We start from the raw sequence: 22,271 nt of genomic DNA, 5'->3' as shown, positions 1-22,271 counted from the left end.
GATTGAGCCCAAGCTAACATCTGTTGCCAATCTTCCTCTTTTTGCTTGAGGAAGATTGGCCCTGAGCTAACATCTGTGCCAATCTTCCTCTATTTTATATGTGGGTTGCCACCAGAGCATGGCTGACAGTGGTATATGTCCCTGCCAGGGATCCGAATCTGCAAACCTTGGCCACCAAAGGGGAGCACGCCGGACTTAACCACTACGCCACTGGGTGGGCCCCTGGGGGCATTTTTTTTTTTGAGGAAGACTAGCCCTGAGCTAACATCTGTGCCCATCTTCCTCCACTTTATATGTTGGACGCCTGCCACAGCATGGCTTGCCAAGTGGTGCCATGTCCACACCCAGGATCTGACCTGGTGAACCCTGGGCTGCCGAAGTGGAACGTGCGATGTTAACCGCTGCGCCACTGGGCCAGCTGGGGGCATTTTTGATTGTCAAAATTAATGAGGTCCCTACTGGAATTTAGTGAGTTGGGGAAGGGGGATGCCTGATGGAATGCAATGTGTGTGACTGTCCTGGAAAATGACGTATTGACTTGTTTCCCAAACAAAATTCCAATGTCCTGCCAGACATTTACGTAGATGAAACCCGTTTGTAACTCTCTAAGCCCGGAACCTAAGGCTGTTTTGCAAGCGTTTCTTGGATATTGAATTTTCCTGGAATGAAAGTACTGTGTAGATCAAGGGATGATTATATCTTGTTTTGGTTAGAGCTTTACCCAAGCTGTTCACCACTTTGGAAAGTCAGGACACAGGTAGTGAACACTTCGGGTGGGATTTGAATTGCACGTGTAGTACGCCCGTTTGAGCCTGCGTTTGAAGCTATTATGCTCAGGCTATGTATAGGTACAAGACCTGACTATTTCATCGTGTCTTTAAGTGGACTTACACATCAAAATACATATTGTTATAAAATGGTTTCTTTTCTCCTTCTTTGTATTATACTTAGGGCTTAATTTAATTTTTCTTGAAATTATGTGAGTTATAATATTTATGAATTTTAAAGTTTTTTTTTTTTGGTGAGGAAGATTGGTCCTGAGCTAACATCTGTTGCCAATCTTCCTCTTTTTTTTCTCCCTCCCCAAAGCCCCAGTACGTAGTTGTATATCCTAGCTGTAGGTCATTCTAGTTCTTCTATGTGGGATGCCACCATTGCATGGCTTGATGAGCAGTGCTAGGTCTGCGCCGAGGATCTGAACCAGCGAATCCTGGGCTGCTGAAGCAGAGTGTGCAAACTTAACCACTTGGTCACAGGGCCGGCTCCTGAATTTTATTTTAGAACAGAAAAGGGGCATTGCAAATATTTATTATAAAAAGGAGCATTGGGTCTCATAGGACCCAGTGAATGTCAAGCTCTCACCAACAGACTAGTGGGACCTCATGAGGGGATGGAGATAGAGGCCGTCCACTACCTCAGAATTCCACCAAAAAGCCCACATTGCATTGATGTTCATTTCCTTCTAAGCAGAGGGCCTCAGTGTTTCACGGGGAGAAGGGCAGACATACTCCTCCCTAGAAATTTATTGCGAAGATACATGGAAATGTGAATACGTGGGACTCTGTGCATGTGCCATCCATTTATACTCTTCTAGCCCTGCTCACAGCCTTGGCTGAAGCGATAGCCATATGCAGACAAGGAGGCCCTTCTCCCCCATGCCCCAGACACACTTGATTGGTGAGCACCTCCCCAAGTGAAGCCAACCCCATAGGAGGACCAGCGACCTACGAGGTGGGTTGGTACAAAATGATGAACTGGATCAGTCAGATTCTCTGTTACAAGAATTTGAATTGGGAAAGACATAGAATAAAGCAGTTTATCATTGGACTTGAAGCTGAAAAGATGCCTTAGTAAAAGTAGGGTAAAGCATAATTTGAGGAAGCAGAAGCTTGGAGTAAATAGAAGCAATTGGAGGAGAGGCAGACAGTCCTCTCCTTTAACACGCAAATTGTTCCTGAACTTGGGTTTTCAATCCACACATGAAAGCGTTGCGTGGTCTACTACACTGCCTGCCTCTCAGATCTCATCTACTATCTCTCTTCTCTTGCACAGGAAGCTTTAGCCACATGGCCATTCTTTTAGTTTCTGGGACAAGACACCTGCCCCTACAGGCCTATGCATATGCTGTTCTACCTGCAATATTCTTCTGCAAACCCCCTCCCAACTCTTTGCAAGCACGATTTCTCATCTTCCAGATCCCAGGATAAATGCCACCTCCTCAGAGAGGGCTACCCTGGTGGCTCACGGAGGTCCGCCTCCCTCATGACGGTCCTTATTCTCAATCACTATGCTCTTCATAGCCCTCGTCACCATACGTAGTTATGAATTTATTTCTTGTTTATTGCCTTTTTCCTCCACAAGTTGTAGACTCCATGATGGCAGAGCCCATGTTTGTTTTATTTACCATTGAATAACTAGAGACTAACATGGTGCCTGGCAAATAGTAGGTGATCAAGAAATGTTTGTGATATAAATAAATGAATGTGTTTTATGGGGATTATGATTCAGTAACTCTAAGACATGGTAAAAAAATCCTTAGTTTCACAACATTTTAGATGCAATTTTCCGTGGTATAGTTCCAGCATTGTGTACATGTTCATCAATTTTGCTCCAGTTCTTCCTAATTTGGACCCACAGTCCAGTGAGCATCTGATTGTGGCTAAAGAGTCTCTGATTTTAGCACACCTAATGGTTTCCATTGTTATCCCAATTGTATTAAACTTATGATTTACAAAAAAAAAATAATAAACTTACGATTTCCCCTTTCACATCACTAGCGTCAGCACTCTATTTTTTCCGTTTTCCATTAATTCAGCTGATATTTATTGAATATGTATGATGTATTCAATAATTCCTACCGAGGATTCAGCAGTGGACAAAATAGATAAATTCCTGCCCTTATGGGAAAAACTCTTTATTGTGTTGCCTCAGTGGAGGATCATGGCTTATCACTTAAATTTACAGCCCCAGGGGCCCTGACTGAAGTGGAGGCCAGGTCCCTTTGAGGGAGGACTCTGTACTAATGCCACAAGTATATACTGAAAGTATTCCTTCAGGCCAAGGTGCCTGTGGCCATTTGCCAGGGTGACTATGTATTTGGTAAAGGCAATCCTATTTCTGAGTTGACAGTAATGACTAGGGACTAGAAATGTCATGTGTCAAAATTGGAGGATGTATGGACGTCAGATGATACACACATTTTGGACCAAGAATATCTCACAGTTGAACAATTGAATCCCCCTTAAGCTGTTGGTGATTCCCCCCTTCCTGAATATGTAATTAGAGTAGATATATTGGGTAGCTGGCAGAATCTTCACATTGGCTCCCTGACCAACGCAGTGAGGGCTATTTTGGTGGGAAGGGACAAGTGGAGGCCACTGACACTCTCCCTGAGTACTATAGTAAAAGACCAAAAGCAATACTGTGTCCCTGGGGAACTGTTCTCAACTTATTCAGATGGCGAGGCTGCAGAGAGAGAGCTGGGGGCGTAAACACCCTGACGTTACTCCCTCCCTCCTCTGAAAATCCTGCTGAGATTACTCCATTTCTTAAACCCAACTGGAGGCCAGAGGCAAGAGATGCTATTGATGCAGTCCTTCCAGGGTCAGACAGCAGGGTGGAGAAGGGTAGAGAATGGAACTGGAGGAACTAGATGGGCAAATGGAAGGTTCTCTCAGGCTCAGGAGTTGTAGCTACTTCCTGTACTTACGAATATCTGGATTAACTCACCTCACTTTCAGCTTTTTTAAGGGTTCCAACCAATGTGTGACCCATCTCCTATATTGAATCCCTTTTTGGAGATACCTATTATGTTTTTTTGTTCTCCTGACTGTACCCTGTCTTTAGTCAAATATTGATTCTATTTATTTTTTTGAGGAAGATTAGCCCTGAGCTAACATCAGCTGCTAATCCTCCCCTTTTTGCTGAGGAAGACCGGCCCTGAGCTCACATCTGTGCCCATCTTCCTCTAATTTATATGTGGGACGCCTGCCACAGCATGGCTTGCCAAGTGGTGCCGTGTCTGCACCCGGAATCCAAACCAGCAAATCCCAGGCCTCTGAAGCAGAATGTGTGCACTTAACCGCTGTGCCACTGGGCCAGCCCCTCTGGGCTTACAATTCTTAAAGCACTTAATGTTCATAGCTTTTACCTCTTTTTTAAAAAGCTTGATTTTTATTATATATTGAGAAAGGAAAGGAGTATTTTAAAAACATATAACAGTATAAAAAACAGTAAGACAACAAACATGTCTATACCTACCATCCAGATAAAAAAATAGAATATCAGCTTTACCCCTTCCACTTCCTATATCCTTAAAGTTAACCATTATCTTAAATTTATACTTTATTGATAGTTTTGTCATCTATGTCTACTTTCCTAACAAAATATTTGTTTATGTGTGCACAATTTTGAACAAGTTCTGGAAAAAATTCTGTTAGATTTTGATTGGAATTTCACTTAACCTAGGAAACAGTGTAGAATTGACATCTTTAAGATATTGAGTGTTCTAATTTATGAAAATGATATGTCTCTCTATTAATTTAGGCTAAGTTGTCTTTCAATAAGGGTTTCTAATTTTCTCCATAAAATTCTTGAACATGTTTTGTTTGAAATATTCGCGGATATTGGGAAGTGCTTTTTCTTTTGGTTGTTAGCAGTTTGACTATGCTATGCTTAGACTGGATTTTCTTTGTGTCTATCCTGCTTGGAGTTCACTAAGCTTCTCGAGTCTGTGGATTTATGTCTTTCAACAACTTTGGAAAATTTTCAGCCATTATCTTTTTTTAAATTTATTTTTTATTTTAAAAAATTTTTTAAATATTTTTTTATTGAGCTTATGATAGTTTACAACATTGCGAAATTACAGTTGTACATGATTATTTGTCAGTCATCTTATAGGTGCACCCCTTCACCCTTTGTGCCCACCCCCCACCCCCCTTCCCCTTTCCCCTGGTATCAGCCATTATCTTTTAAAGATATTTTGTTTTTTCCATTCCCTCTGTCTTCTCCTTCTGAGATTCCAATTACATATGTTTTAGACCATTTGATATTGTCCCATATGTCTTTCATGCTCTGTTATGTTTGTTCTGCATTCTTTTTTGTTCTCTCTGTGCTTTGATTGTATTTCCTACTGATCTATCTTTGAATCTACTGATCCTTTCTTCTACTATGCTCGGTCTATTGTTAAGCCCATCCAATAAGTTTTTAATTTTAGATTTTGTATTTTTCAATTTTGAATGGCCAATTTATTCTTAGAGGTTCCACTTGTGGTAGACTGATACATTGATGATTGCCAGTGAATCACGCCTTCAGTATTCATGCCCTTGTGTAGTCCTTTTCCATACTGACCCTGGGTCATGTGACTTGCTTTGGCCAATGGGGCTTGAGAAAACACAATAACAAGTTTGATAAATGCTGCATATTGGGGCTTAGCCTCTTAGACCTACCATCATTTAAGAAGCCAAGGTTAACTTCCTCGAAATGGAGAGGCCATGTGGAAAGAGTCATATGAGTGACCCCAGGTGAGAATATCAGAAGAACCACTCAATTAGCACACAGAACTCTAGTTCTTATTTTAATCCACTAAGTTTTGGAGTGGTTTATAGTGCAGCAATAGAAAACTGATACACTATTTTTCTGTGTATTAGTTTAAATTATTCATCCTTTCAATCTTTTCTTCTAATTTCTTTACCATTTATAATAGTTATTTTAAAGTTGTCCGTTAATTCCAACAACTGTGCCATCTTTGGGTCTGCTTCTATTGACTGTTTTTATACTTGATTATGAGTCAAATTTTCCTTTTTCTGTGCATGTCTTTTAATTAAAAAAAAATTTTTTTTTAAAGATTTTATTTTTCCTTTTTCTCCCCAGAGCCCCCCAGTACATAGTTGTGTAGTTTTAGTTGTGGGTCCTTCTAGTTGTGGCATGTGGGATGCTGCCTCAGCATGGCCTGATGAGCGGTGCCATGTCTGCATCCAGGAACCGAACCGGTGAAACCCTGGGCCACTGAAGTGGAGTGCTCAAACTTAAACACTCGGCCACGGGGCCAGCCCCTAATTTTTTTTAATTATGTGCCAGAAATTGTATTTAAAAGAACTGTAGAGACTAGAACAGGTATTATTTTCATTCAGGGAGAGCATATTCTTTCCTCTGTTAGCCAGTTGGTACTGGTTGTTAACATACCTCTGCAGACCAAGACAACAACGTGCCCTTAGTTCTTGTTGTGTTTCCATATAGGTATGAGGAAAATCTGGAATTTCAAAGTAATGATTTATTAGATGATAATGAGGTTACAGAGATTAATACTACAACTAAAGACAGTTAGTAAGAGCACAGTAGAGTTACTGAGAACAACCTGAGTTAATCTCTGAAAATGAACACACTTATACCTTAAGCCTCCATCTTAAAAAATTCTAGAAACATAAAGATACATAAGTATACCTTTCATTGGCTGTCAAAACAATATCACCATATATCGTGTAGATTCCAGAAAATTCTACCGCATACTTGTGAGAAAGTGAGATTGAAAAAGAGAAATAATGTCTTATTGTTATTATGAAAATAATTTTGACTTCATGGACCTCCTGAGAATTGCTGGGGGAGACTAACAGGCAAACACAGGGATCAGCCAAAGGTGTTTATTGACAGAGCTCAGGCATCCACCTAGGTGAGACCCAGGGTAGCTTCATCTGCATTTTCATGGCTTTAGGGTCCAAGGAACCCGAAGAACCGTGGGTCATCTTTTGGCTGGTACTTGGGCTTCACACAGCACATTTTACTATTTGTGCAGTAAACATAGATCCTTTCCTTCCTGGAGCATTTGTGGCGGCATTTGCCATGAAGATTCCAGCATTTTCGGGTGCCACCTGACACAAAAAAGAAAGAAGCATGGAGACAGTGTCAGTTCTAAGAAGAAGTAGGTTCTAGACTTGAAAGGTCTGTAAAAGGATTAAAATGGATGTGATAGAGGGTCCTCAATTTCCCTTGACTTTGATCCTGGCTTCTCTTCTCTTTTTCTCTTCCCCTCCCTTTCTAAAAATTGTGGTAAAATACAAATAACATAAAATTTACCAGTGTAAGCATTTTAAAATTTTCAGGGGCATTAAGTATAGTCATAATGTTGTGCAGCCATCTTCACTATCTAGTTCCAGAAATTTTTAATCACCCCCAAAAGAAACCCTGCACCCCTTAAGCATTCTCATTTTCCTCTCCCCTCATCCCTGGGCAACCACCAATTTCTCCTCCTCTCTACAGATTTGCCTATTCTGGATATTTTATGCCAATGGAATCACATAATATGTGAGCTTTTGTGTCTGGCCTTTTTCACTTAGCATAATGTTTCCAAGGTTCATCCATATATATATATATATATATATATATATATATATATATAGGCTAACGTTCCATCACTCTCTTCATAATTTTATTTTTGTTTTGTTTTATTTTTGCCAAGGCCTATCATCAAGATGGTGGCTGTACTTATTTTTTTTTTTTATTACGGTAAAATACACATAACATAAATTTACCATCTTAACCATTTTTAAATGTACAGTTCAGTGGTATTAAATGCATTCACATTGTTTTGCAACCATCCATCCTCATAACTCTTTTCACCTTGTAAAACTGACACTCTGTACCCATTAAACCATAACTCCCCATTCTCCCTTCCCTCAGCCCTTGGCAACAATCCGTCCATATCGTCACCTTTTCTACCCCCAAACTTGACTAACTGACACATTATAAGGCTTTCAAAAACAGCTCTCAAAAGAACTGTTCTGACAGTTTCCGGCATGAGATGGCACCAATGGCTTCAACCAAGAGGCACAAAAATCTGGAACAGTTTCCGACTATTCCAACCACAAGTTTTGCAGGAGTTAGAGAGGAAATCTACTATTTGAGCCAAATCAGGACCTCTTTCTTCTCTTTGTTCTATAAAAACTTCAAGCCTGCTCTGACTTGGGTCTCCAGCCGCTTCCTGATGTCCATCAGCTGAATAAAGCCTGTAACCTCTATTTGTGTCAGTTAAACTATTTTCTTCAGTTTGGTGCCATGACTATTCTCTGTTTCACTAATTTGTAATTAAATCTTTATTATTTCCTTCTTTCTGCTGTAGGTTTAGGCAAGGCTTATTTTGTGATTAGGAATAACCTTTCTTTGAGATTATTTTTTGACCAATATGGGGAATCAGGGAAAATTTGTGCTTCATTGGAAAATTACGCATTGCCTGGAGCAGTGGCCCTCAACTGGGACGATTTTCTCCCTTAAGGGATGTTTGGCAACGAAATGTCTGGAGACATTTTTTGTTGTCAAAACTGATGTGCGGTGCTACTGGCAATTAGTGCGTAGAGGCCAAAGATTCTGCTAAATATCCTACAATGCACAGGACAGGCACAGCAAAGAATTATCCAGCCCAAAATATCCAGAGTGGCAAAATGTGAATAGTAGCTGACAGCGTCAATACTCTCTGGACTAGACAGATCACCAGCTTCAGAGTTATCTGATTCTGATTCTGTGGGAGTTACTTTACAACTCTATGAGCTCTTGATAAATGACAGTAATGCAAAAATAATTATTTCTCTCTATATGCAAGTATATTCTGTTCCTTAGAGGTTCAATTGACTCCTCTCTTCCCCTGGCCCATGGAAAAAGAGAGTCATTTTCTGTCTATTGGTAAATTTATTTCAACATTCTTTTGCTCCATATATACATTTGTCCTTTGAACCAGTTATAAAATCTGCTTCATTCTCTCATTATAAGTTAAATAAAATCTTTAACACGTGTTTGCCAGGAGCCATGGCTACATCATTTGATCGGCTGTTTGACAGGGTCCAGCCGATTAACACCGAGGGGTGCAGGGTCGCCCCTTGGTGAAGAATAACCGGCCAGCCCCTCACATAGTTCTGATACCTGTGCTGCTTCTAATTGCCCTTCATTCCTTTTCCTTTCTTAACCTCTAGTTTTCACTCCTTTGGGTGGCTGCTTGGGAGGCACTACCTCCTGGGAAAATTAGATATAGTAAGAGAATGTGACCACCTCTAGGTAACTTTCAAGATATTTTTCATTTAATTATTGGAGGAGCACACAGTCCCATTTGAGACAAGCAGAAAGGAATCCTGCCCAGATAAGATGTCGAATTAGGTTTATGGCCTCTGTCTGGTTAATGTTTCCTTTTCCCTCCAGTTCTTTGTCTAAATATATATGCATCGTCCTTCTAAGTTTGCTGGTTAATTGGATGATCAAGAAGTATCTATATATTATTCTTGACCTTCTGCTTTCTGTTAAAATGTTATAGAGGTTTTCTCCTAAAAGCAATAAATAATAAATAATTGATGAGTAGAAGGGCCGAGGGGTGCAGGGATGCCCCTTGGTGAAGAATGGCTGGCCGACACCCCTGATATTTTCTGAATTACATGCATGCTTTCTATCAAGGTTATGTCTATACTTATTTCTGTTTTTTATTCTTGAAGATATATAGTTTAGCTTAGCTTTTCAGCCCTTTACTTTACTAACAAAATGATATTTTCTCCGGGCAGTGTGCTTAAGGGACTGTTAGCTCTACAATCTAAAAGACAAAGGAATGCTTTCACCCCCTAAAGGGCGCGGGAATGTAAAGATGTTTAACTGCCCGCTGAGAATGCAAATAGCCCTGGGGATAAGATACCCTGGAGTCGCCTTTTGTTCCCATTAACTATCTACACTAATGGCGTAAATGATTGAGGGAGGCAGGGATGGCTCCCCCAGGATGTAACCAGACGGAACGCTGTCCTGTCCGGAGGCCTGGACCTTCTCTCTTTGATTTAACTTTACCATGAATTACGACAGATGTCTAGGTACCTATCTCTTTTAGCTTAGAGACAACAAACACTAGTTAATTGCGGAGAAGACTACCATTAACCTTATGCTCTATAGAATAGAATGCTAATAAATATTCTTGTGCTCGTTTTTTACTTCCTTATCTCTCTGAGAATATTTGTAGAGCTATTTCTGTACCAATCTTGAAAAAACATAAAAACGACACTTGTGCACAGTAAAGTTGGACTTGCTAACACCAACCCAAGTCTCACGTCCTATTTATTTTCCCCTCATTGCGCCGACACCGTCCATCCCTCAGGAACCTGGACTCAGCCGGGGTGGGACTCTGGCACGTGTTCAGTTTTATATCTGTATGAGAGCCATTAGTTTACTTAAAAAAATTGAAAGAAAAAACTTTTCTGGAACCTTGAGCAAACTGCAATCATAAGCACCAGATTCTGAAAAAGTGTATTGAGAGAAATGTGGACGTTTATTTCAATCAGATGGATTACGGAAACACTAAGAAGGCCGCTTGGTGTTTCTGGACTGTCTGAAACGGAGCTCGGTGAAAAATTTGACCTATCACAGTAAAGAAAACTTAAAAACTATTTAGACAACGTTGGTGGGGACGTTTTAATTGGATAATGGGGACAGCTCCAGTTTATGTCCCATCTGACAGTTTCATAACCCTAGGAAAACAGTAAAGATGAGACATGAAAAGGAATCACCATCTCAGGGACCTTTTATACAACTCCCTAAATCTCAAGGATTTGCATATGTACTTACTATCGTCTGCCTTTTCTGGGAATGACCAGACACTTTTCCTACAGCTGTTCCTACAAGATGGAACAGCTCTTCTTGTGGCTGAAAAATGATTATAGTTTGTCTTTCCTACTTGGGAAATGCTATTTACCTTTCTAGGGACAGAGGCACTCATTTTACTAACAATGTTACTAAAAATATTGTCATAATCATTTGACAACTTGAGGAATTCCAGAAAGCTGCTGTTCATCATCAACTGGCATTAGACATCATCCCACCACGTGAGGGGGCCACATGCGTAATTGTCAGTGACGACTGCCACAGGTACATTTCCCAAGACCTCTCTGATTTTTAAAATTTTTTTGGTGTATCAATGCATCTGTATAGGCAACCAAAACATCTATTGAGTGAAAAATATAGTCTGACCTCTGGAACCTAGGGGTTTGCTTCTGGTGGCTTCTCTTGGATATTACCAACAGGATTGTGGTCCCTGGTGCACACTTTTCTCCAAAGGTTAGTGCTCCTTTTTCTTTTTCTCCTGGTAGGAATACCACTCAGTAAGGGTGCCCTACCATGCCTAATCAAGACCAGCAATATCATCCTGCCCAAACAGACGACCTAAGCTACAATTAAAGACCAAAATTCCCAAGAACAAACTGCATCCCCAACCCACCAAGGGCCTTCTTGATGTGGTTCCCAGAACTTACGCACCTCTGTAATTTTGGTTTCTCTCCCAAAGATTTGACTGGTGATAAAAAGAGTTCATTTTGGCCAAGAGAAGAGCCTATAAAAGGATTTCACAGATATGATAGAGGATCCTTAGTTTTCCTTGCCTTTGACCCTTTTTTCTTATCATTTTTTTTCCTTTACCCCATTTTTTGCTACCTACTCTGCTCATGAATCTTAACTAAGTGACAACCCACGATGCTTTCAAAAACTGCCCTTGGAAGAACTGTTCTGACAATTATTAGGATGGGATTGCACCCACGATCCTGAGCAAGAAGCATGACAAATGGAAACAATCCCCAACCATTCCAACCACAAGTTTTGCAACAATTAAGACAAAATCTGGTTCCTAAAGCAAACCAAATAACACATATGAAAACTCCAATCCTGCTTTGGCTGAGAGAGCTACTTTGGTGTGCATCAGCTGAACAAAGCCTTTAACCTCTATTTGAGTCATTAAACTATTTTCTTCCGACAGTTTTAACAGAGGGTCAAAAAAGGGGAAAAAGTGTCGGGAAATGGAAAAGGAAGGCTTTGTAGGGGTGGCAGAGACTCATATCTTCTCTGGTCACCCAATCCCAATTGTAGATTTTCATGGATATTTCCTCTCAGAGGATCAGTAATGCATAATGATTAAGAGCATGGACTATGGAAGCCCCAAAGGCCTGGGTTTGAAACTTGGTTCCACCACAAGTAAACTGGGAGATCTTGAGAAAGTTACTTCCCTTCATATTTCTCTTTTGAAAAAAAAATAGCACCTATTTTATAGAGTTGTTGTGTATACTAAATAAAATAACACAAAATCCACTAGCATTAAAAATTCAGAAATGAGGTTAGAGAAATAATGAGGAGTAAAAGAAAAATCTTTTTAGAAAAACGTCTAACCTGGAAGGGCTACAAAAGCAAATAATCTTAACAGATAATATTTTAAGAGAAAAAGAGAAAAAATATGCAAAAATTAAAAAGAAGTGGGATTTCTTCTTCAGGCTGAGATGGAGTGACAGGGACCATATTTACCCTCCTGCTTTAAACAACAAGATAATTGGACAAAACGTGTATGAAAAAATGGTTTTCAAACATTGGACAACATGCAGCATAAGATCATGATCCTTGAGAGAAGGGAAACAAACAAGGTGAGTCCTATGATTGCACCAGTTTACTGCCTGGAAGCAGTTTCTGGGCTGTAGTGTAGGAAAAGGAATTGAAATAGAGCCTGGTGGTCTTACTGAATGGGGGAGATGGAAACTGAAGTTCAAGGAGGCCAAGTCAGCTAGGACTTGTGGGTCACAGTGTGAGAGAAGAGGGAGCTACACACACACACACACACACAGAGCAAGCGAACTATGGAGATCTGCAGAGATTACTCCTCTAGTCTTTTTTTATTATTATTTATTTATTTTTGAGGAAGATTAGCCCTGAGCTAACTGCTGCCAATCCTCCTCTTTTTGCTGAGGAAGACTGGCCCTGAGCTAACACTTGTGCCCATCTTCCTCTACTTTGTATGTGGGATGCCTACCACAGCATGGCTTGCCAAGTGGTGCCATGTCTGAACCCAGGATCCAAACTGGTGATCCCTGGGCTGCTGAAGCAGAACGTGTGCACTTAACCACTGTGCCACTGGGCTGGCCCCCCTCCCTCTAGTCTTGGGGTACTTACCTGTGCATGTGTAAGAGGAAACCACCAAAGGCCTAGGAAAGAACCACCAAAAAGAAGTAGGCAGAACAATTCCCAGTGATAAAACAGAGTGGGGAATAGTTTGTGTTCCTACCTGACTGAATGGAAAGACCTTGTAAAATCTGCAGCATTTGGTACTCAGAGGCTATTATCAGTAGTGGGGCTGAATTAGCCATAGATTAGAGGAAGTCCTGTACCCATACTAAAAAGCTTAAATGTAAGTCTTGAAAAGATTAATCTGATTTCAACTAACTTATTGCATGCCAGAACAAAATCCAATACTCTTTAAAGGAACACAACAAGATCCAGCAACTGAAAGTGTAAAATCCACAATGTATATCATTCAAATAATTTTCAAGGCATGTAGAAAAAGCAGGAAAATATGACTCATAACCAGAAGAAAATCAATTAACAGGCCCAGAAATGACACAGATGAGAGAACTAGCAAACAAGGATGATAAAATAGCTACTATAAATACACTCCATATACTTAAGAAGGTAGAGGAAAATGTGAGAATGATGAGCAGAGAAATAAAGATGCAAAAAATGTTCACACAGAAATATTTGAGATGAAACATTAACTATTAAATGAAAAACCTACTTAGTGATAATAACAACAGAGTAGACACTGCAGAAGTAAAGATAATGAACTTGAAGACACAGCAACAGAAACTACTCAAAATGAAACAGAGAGAAAAAATATTGAAAAAAAAGAAAAGCATCAGTGAGCGACAAGACAATAACACGCAGTATAACATATATACAACTGGAGTACCAAAAGAAGAGGAGGGGGGAGGGACATAAAAAACTTTTAAAGAAATAATGGTTGAAAAATTTTAAGTTAGATGAAAACTGTAAACCTATAGAATCAAGAAACTCAGTGAATACCAAGCAGAATAAAACATACAGAAAACCACGCAAAGGCATACCATAATCAAATGTTTGAAAAGCATGTCAAAGAAAAAACATCTTAAAAACAACTAGAAGAAAAGACATGTTAAGTATGTAGGAAAGAAGGTAAAAAATAATAGAAGATTTCTTGTCCGAAACTGCACACTAGAAGACAGTAGAGATATCTTTAAACGAATGAAAGGAAAAAATACAATCTAGAATTCTTTGCATAGCAAAAGTCCTCCAAAAATGGAGAAATATGCTTTTCGAGATCTTCAAAAACTAAGAAAACTTCAGGAGCGACATCAGCAAGATGGTGGAATAGGAGGTCCCCAGCCCTCATTCTCCTACAGAAACACCAATTTGACAACCATACAAATGTGAAGATGTAAATCTTAGAGCAACCATTAAGATAAAAACAGAGGTACAGCTAAAAGGCAAGAGTGGAGACAAAGTGGAATCACAAAAAACTCAACTAATCTGAAAGATGGGAGGAAAAGAAGCTAAAATGAACCAAGAAAGGATGGGCAGATAGAAAACACATAGATGGCAGGTTCAATGCGACCATACTGATATGTATATTAAGTGTAAACAATCTGAACATCTCAATTTAAAGGCAGAGATTGTCAGACTGGATTAAAAAGCAACACGTAACTATATGTTGTTTATAAAAAAATTCATGCTACATATAAAGACATAGTTATGTTAAAAGTAAAAGGATAAAAAAATACCATGAAATCACAAATCAAAAGAAAGCTGGAGTAGCTTTGTTAATATTTTAAAAAGTATATTTCAGAACTAAGTAAATTACCAAGTACAAAAAAAGTCATTTCATTGTGACAAAGCCTCAATTTATCAAAAAGACATCTTAAATATGAATGAGTCAAATAACAGAGTTTGAAAATCTATGAAACAAAAGGCTGATGGAGCAGTGTATACAGAAGCTGGAACATAATAACGTACACCTGAAATTTACACAATGTTCTAAGCCAATAAGACCTCAATAAAATAATTGAAAAAACAGTAATTTAAAAAAAGCTGATAGAATTGAAAGGAGAGATAGACAAATTCACAATTATAGTTTCAGATTTCAACGTTCTTCTGCCAATAATTGATAGAATAAGTTATAGAAGAATCAATAAGGATATAGAAGATTTGAACAACATTATCAACTAACCTGACTTATAGATATTTATAGAACACTCTACCCAACAACAGAAAAATCTACATTTTTTCAAGTGCTCACAGAATATTCACCAAGATATATCATATTCTGGGTAATGCAACATCACAATAAAAATAAGAGGATTGAAGTCTTACAAAGATGTATTTTCTGTCCACAGTAGAATTAAACTGAAAATCAACAAGCAAAATGTAGCTGGAAAATCCCTAAATATTTGGAAATTGAACAGTATACTTCTAAATAGATAATGGGTGAAAAAGAAATCAGAAAAGTTTGACATGACTAAAATTAAAAGTACAATACACAGAAATGTTTGTAGCACCAAGATAAAGCAGCAATTAGAGGGAAATTTATAGTTATGCTTATTTGAGACAGAATGGTCTTAAATCAATGATCTATGCTGATGTCTTAATAAGCTAGAAAAAAGGGCAAAAAACCTAAAATAAGTGAAAGGAAGAAAATCATAGAGATTGGAGCAAAAGTAAGTGAAACAGGAAATAGCGAAATAATAGACAAAATAAAATCAAAACCTGCTTCCTTGAAAATATAAAAAAAATTGGTAAACTTCTAGCCAGGGCTGCTCAGGAAAAAAAAAAGTCATTAATTATTATTATGAATGGAAGAAAGGGTCTCACTATAGAGTCTATAAATATTACAATGATAATAAGCCATAATATGAACAATTTTATGACCATAAATTTGACAACTTACATGAAATAGACAAATTACCTGAAAAACACAAACTACTGAAGCTCACTCAAGAAGAAATAGACAAATCATGAGTTTGGCCCTGTGGTTGAGTGGTTCAAGTTCTGCACACTCTGTTTCCATGGCCCAGGTTTGCAGGTGTGGGTCCCGGGCGTGGACCTACTCCACTCATCAGCCATGCTGTGGAGGCATCCCACATACAAAATAGAGGAATGATTGGCACAGATTTTAGCTCAAGGTGAATCTTCCTCACCAAAAAAAAAAAAAAAAGACACACACACACACAAAAAGAGGTAGATAAATAAAAAACCCCTTTATTTATGAAAGAAATTGAATTTGTAGATAAGTACCTTCCCACAGAGAAAACTCTAGGTTCAGATGGCTTCATTGGAGAATTCTACCTAACATTTAAGAAATAACGCCAATTCTGTTTAAAGTCTTCTAGGGTTGCCTTGTTACAGAAACTGAAGACATTCCAGGAAAATAAAACTAAAGACTAACATCCCTCATAAACTAGATATAAAAATCCTTAACAAAATCCCAGTAAACTGAGTCCAGAAATGTATAAAAAGGATAATACTTCACTACAAGAGTGAGTCATTCCAGGAATGCAAGGTCAGTTCAACATTTGAAAAATCAATCAATATAATTCACCACATCAACAGACTAAAAGCTGACCCCCCAATCATATGTTCATTTCAATAGATGCAGACAAAAACATTTAACAGAATTTGTCATTTGTTGATGATAAAAAAACCCCTCTCAGCTGACACTGAATAGAAGGATACTTCCTCAACCTAATTAAGGGCATCCAAGAAAAGCCTGCAATACCATCATACTTACTGATGAGTGACATACAGATTTAAAAGGCAGAAGTCGAACTGTATTGTTTAAAGACAACGTGGTCATCTATGTATAAAATCCTAAGGAATGTACAAAAAAAGCTATTAAACCTAATAAGTGAGTTTAGCAAGGTTGCAGGATACAAAATTGATGTATAAAATTAATTGTATGTCGGGGCTGGCCCCATGGCTGCAGGCGGCCCAGTGTTTCGTCAGTTTGAATCCTGGGCGCGGACATGGCACCGCTCATTGAGCCACGCTGAGGCAGTGTCCCACATGCCACAACTAGAAGGACCCACAACTAAGAATATACAACTATGAACCAGGGGGCTTTGGGGAGAAAAGGAAAAAAATAAAAAAATCTTTAAAATTAATTGTATGTCAATATACTAGCAACAAACAGTTGAGATTTTAAAAATATTTACAACAGCATAAAAATATGTAACAGTGATAAATTTAACAAAAATATATGTGTATTTGTTTCTTATTGTATCGCTGCTGTAACAAAATTACCACCAACTTAGTGCCTTAAAACAACATAAATTTATCCTGTTTCACTGGGCTGAAGGCGCCAGCAGGGTGGGTTCCGCCTGGAGGCTCTGAGGGGAGAAGCTATTTCCTTCCCCTTTTCACCTTCTACAGACTGCCTGCATTCCTTGGCTTGTGACCTCTTCTTCACATCACTTCCATCTCTTGCATCCACTACCACTTCTCCTACTCCACAATCTGATCTCCTGCTTCCCTCCTTTAGGTCTCTTTCGATTACATTGGGTCCGCCCAGGTAATCTCCCCATCTTAAGTTCCTTAGCTAACATCTACAAAATCCCTTTTACCACATAACATAACATATTCAAAGGTTCTGAGGATTAGCACTTGGACATCTTTGGGGAATCATTATTCAGTCCACTACAATATGCAAAACATTTTAAATACAAACTACAAACCATTTCAGAGAAAAAGAGACGATATAAATAAATGGAAAGAGATACCATGTTCATGGATTCAAAGTTTTACTATTGGTAAGATCTCAATTCTCCTTAAGCTGATTAATGCAGTCCCAAGAAAATTTCCACCAGGCTATTTTGTAGAAATTGACAAGCTGACTCTAAAATTTATACGAAAATGCAAAGGACCTAAAACAGCTAATTTTTAAAAGAACGAAGTTGGAGGACTTACACTACCTGATTTCAAGGCTTATTATAAAGCTACAGTAACCAAGACAATGTGGTACTGGCATAAGGATAGACATATAGATCAGTGGAATGGCAGAGAGAGTCCATAAACTGGTCCCAACCTCTATGGTCAAATGATTTTCGACAAAGGTGCCAAGGTAATTCATAGGGGGAACAGGAAATTCTTTTCCTCAAATGATGCTAGCATATCCATGTGCAAATAAGTGAATCTCAACCCTTATCTCACACTATACACAAAAGTTACCTCAAAATGAATCATGGACCTAAATGTAAGAGCTAAAACAATAAAACTCCTAGAAGAAACTGTAGGAGAAAAAGTTTCTGACTTTGTGTCAAGTACAATTTTTTTTATGTAGGATACAAAAAGCATGGGCCACAGAAGAGAAAAATGAATACATTGGACTTCTTCAAAACTAAAAGTTCTTACCCATCAAAAGATACCACTAGGTAAATCAAAAGGCAATTTATAGACTTGAAGAAAATAGTTATAAAGCGTACATCTTTTCTTTCTTTTATTGAGGTCACATTGGTTTATAACATTGTGTAAATTTCAGGTGTACATCATTATATTTTGGCTTCTGTATAAAGTGTACATCTTATAAAGAATGATTACCTAGAACATGCGGAACACACTAGTCAACAGAAAACCCAATTAAAAGTGGATACTTCACCAAAGAAGACATATGCAAGGAAAATAACCACATCAAAATATGCTCAATTTAACTGGTCATTCAGTATTTTAGCCATTAATAAAGCAACAATTAAAACTACACACCCACTGGAATGGCTAAAATGAAAAGACAGATAATACCATGTGTTGACAAAGATGTGGAACAACTGGAAACCACTTTAGAAAACAGTTTGCAGTTTTTTATAAAGTTTATCACAGACATATCATACAAGCCAGCAACTCCGTCCTCAGGTATTTACACTAGAGAAATGAAGACTTGTACTGGGCCATTCATAGTAGCTCTATTTATAATAGCTAAAAACCGGAAACTGCCCAAATATCTAAAAACTAGTGAACTGATAAACAATTGTGGTATAGTCACACAATGGAATACTACCCAGCAATACAAAGGAACAAGCTACTGGGACACGAACAACATGGATGAATCTCAAGCATTATGTTTACAGTTGAAAAAGCCAGACACAAAAGCATTCATGTTGTATCATTCCATTTATATGAAATTCTAAAAAAGGCTAAACTAAAGTGACAAATGTAGACTAGTGGTTGCTGGTGGCTGGGGGACAGGAGAGGTGACTGACTGCAAAGGGGCATGAGAGATCTTTCTGGGGTCATGGAAATGTGCTATTACCATCACTGTGGTGGTGGTGACATGAATGTATACATTTGTTGAAAATTGTATTGTACACTTAAAATGTATACATTTTATCTCGTGTAAATGATAACGATAAAACTGAGAAAAAAGACATAAAAAAAATTTCAATAGAAAGTGACAAATATTAAGACAGGCAAAGGAGATTCAACATAGAGACAAGAAGAGGCCTTGAGAAAGAAAACCAGAGCAAGATATCAGAAAAACTACTACACAAACTGTAACACAAGAAAATGTTCTTTAAATAAAAGTGTATCTGAAAAAAAAAGTGTATCTGAGTATATCTGATATAGTGGTGTGGGAGAAAGAAAATACAGATGCAATATGGAATATTTTAAGTACAAATCCTGTAGTCTGCACTTTGAATAGGAAGTACTGACATGAATTCATGAGGTATCTTACATATATTCAATGTGTAGATTTTCCCCCGTAGTTCTGTCTATTAAAAAGATGTACAAAGAAGGACCAATTTAGTAGCACTGAATATTTCTAGCATCTAGATTATAGTTTTGAAATACTATTTTCCTAGTAAAGAAATCAGAGCTTCTCGAAGAAATGGTTGCTTCAAGATCTGGCGCAGGAACTGTACGAGACGAGCCTAGAATATCTCGTCACACGAGATGACCAGTTGCGAACCAGTGAAACTGCTTTTGTTACTTAACAAAAGGGCAAAGTGCTGAAAAACCTCTTCTCAAATTATGCCTGCCAGAAGCTTAGTATTTGAAATCATATCGGCAAGACTGGAACATTACACTCTGCCCTGAGGAACGGAGTTTCTCAATACAGAAGAGCAGCCTCATTTCCAGAGCCAGCGACAGAGTGTCAGAGAAGGGGTTTAGGAAAGGAAATTCCGCATGTCTCTTAATTTTGTCCTTTTCATGAAAATGGGACACTGAACCCCTTTGTCAGCCTAAGCCTGATGTGAACCCCTTTACACACCATCCCAGGGCCCTGCCTTGCCTTGAGGTCTGTCAAAGACTGCTTCCTCTACATTCTACCTAAACTCCGCCCTGCCCCTCAATCCTATAGCAGCCCTATTGGTTCCTTCACCGGGTGAGATGCCCCTTGGTTCCTTTGACGTGTATTTTTTTTGCTGCGGCAAGTTAACTATCCGACTTGGTCAGAAATCAGGTGTGCCCCTCGTGGTGCTTGTAAGACGGGCTTTATCACAAAACTATCAAAGACTACCAGGAATATGTAAAATAAGGCACAGGAATGACATTAAAGAGGCTCCCACCAGCCAAGGATGGGACAATTTGAGTTTCACTAACAGTAAAGATAGCAAAGAATGAAAATTTATCAAATATATTTAAATCTATGAGTTTATAATGATATTAAAAACTATTTTGTCACATTTAGGGGATGATAGGAAAATAAATCATTATCTTGCAGATTCACACACAAAGAAAAAATCACCAAGCATTTATTCTGTCCTCCCTATGTGAACTGTACTGCTGGGTAACCAAATAGCAGATGATGAGGAGTGTCTTTCTTATATTAGTATTCCAGCTAACCAGTGAAAACGCATCATAGAATATCATCATTTTGCAATGCCCAAATAATTGCTGCATCTAGGCTTTGAGCATCGATGACTGTAATTGTCACCAAAAGAGAGACAACCAAGATATTATGTTCCTCCTGATAAAAGAACATTATCACCATCAAAAGTTTTGCCAAAAAGGGTAGAACTTGAGCCCGATCAAACCTCTGGATCCAGGTACCAATGTGCAGGAAATACAGAGGTCAGAGGAAGATGCTGAACTTCACCTTGAGTATGCAATTAACAAAATCTATACTGTGGGAAACTACGGGCCAAAGGACCCATCAGGTAAATTATAATGACAAGAAAGGGATGAAGATGTAACTGGTAAATTAAAAAATTAAAAGAATCTTACGAGACATCAGATTTTAAAAGTGGGCATGACAAAAATAGGGTTTCAGGGATGCATTCTTAGCAAGGAACTATTAAGAAATGCAAAGAGTTGACTGCAATAAAAGTCAGCATAGTGCTTACTTTGGGGGAGGGAGACAGTTGTGATGCAGGGTAGGTGGGGGGCTTCTGGGGTGACTGCAGATGTTCTGTTTATGGATCTGGATGGTGGTCACAAGAGCGTGCACTTCATAACAATTCATTCAGCTGCACATTTGTTGCATGTGCTTTTCAGGATCTGTAATTCTGTGTTTTACTTTACAAAGAAGAGAGGAAAACCCTCACCATTTAACAATGAAATCTCAATTTTTAATTCCAGAGTGTCAAGATGAGCTGTTGTGACAGTGAGAGGAAAGAGGGTCTCACACACTGTGTCTTGGCCTTTTGGGGCCACTTAGCAATAACTCACACATTTAAGAATTGTGCACAGTCTTTACCTAGCAATTTCCTTTCTAGATATCTGTCCTAGGGAAACACTCACATGTATAGATCAAGAAGCTTATTCACCGGAGATACAACTATAAACTCGTTAGAGGTAGACACCTGCCCTCAGGGAGCTTCCAGTCCAGCGAGGGGAGAAACAGCCATTAAAGAAATAGCTACCCGGATATTTGACTGAGTGGAGATGCGATGAAAGTTCCAAAGGAAGAACTCTGGGTGCTGGGAGGAGGCGTAATGGGAAGGTAGGTGACGTGCCCCATAAACCTAATGTCTGCTGGGTCCTGGGGCTTTACACATAAATGTCCCGAATTTCCACAACTAACCTAATCTTAATATTTTGAAAATATTAAAGTGAAATCTATTTCATTCCCCTTTAATCATGAGAGACTTTGGTTGCCAAAATGCAGAATCGGGCAGAGATTCTGGGCTTTGGGGGAATGGTAAACAACAGTTAGAATGACAAAGTCCCTGCTCAGCTTAAATGAGATGAACTGTTTTAGTTCATAGCAAGACAATAATTTTAAGAACCAAAATTTATCAAAAAACATCAGGGATTTCCAAATTTCAAAGAGCTCCTTTATATATTATTAGGTGAGGAGCCTGGTGAATTCAAGAAACATCATCTCACCATAAGCTACAGGCAGCAAAGGCTGAGGGTCCTGCTAAAGAAACTTCCATTCAGTCTTTGTCACCACCACCTGACCCAACAGGAAGTAGGAGGGAAATGCTCTTCCTAGGCGAAACTGGGATGCTTAAATCCACTTCCTGTAGCCAGGGCAGCAGCAGCCT

The 22,271-nt window shown here is 38.8% G+C and overlaps 1 protein-coding gene across 1 annotated transcript in view; it reads right to left on the bottom strand.

Annotated features, from left to right (window-relative positions):
• Positions 1 to 6,681: 6,681 nt before the first annotated feature.
• The window catches only part of DEFB123 (defensin beta 123), a 44,558-nt gene continuing 28,968 nt past the window's right edge, over positions 6,682 to 22,271 (bottom strand). Inside the window, 2 exon segments of the mRNA XM_070486354.1 lie at positions 6,682 to 6,872; positions 6,875 to 6,923. Of these exon segments, the coding sequence (XP_070342455.1) occupies positions 6,706 to 6,872; positions 6,875 to 6,923 (216 nt within the window). The 3' untranslated portion in view covers positions 6,682 to 6,705.

The sequence above is a fragment of the Equus asinus genome, chromosome 15, assembly GCF_041296235.1.
Source record: "Equus asinus isolate D_3611 breed Donkey chromosome 15, EquAss-T2T_v2, whole genome shotgun sequence".
NCBI classification, from domain to species: Eukaryota; Metazoa; Chordata; class Mammalia; order Perissodactyla; family Equidae; genus Equus; species Equus asinus.
Note: the sequence above shows the minus strand (reverse complement) of the source record. Positions and strands in the feature narration are given on the sequence as shown.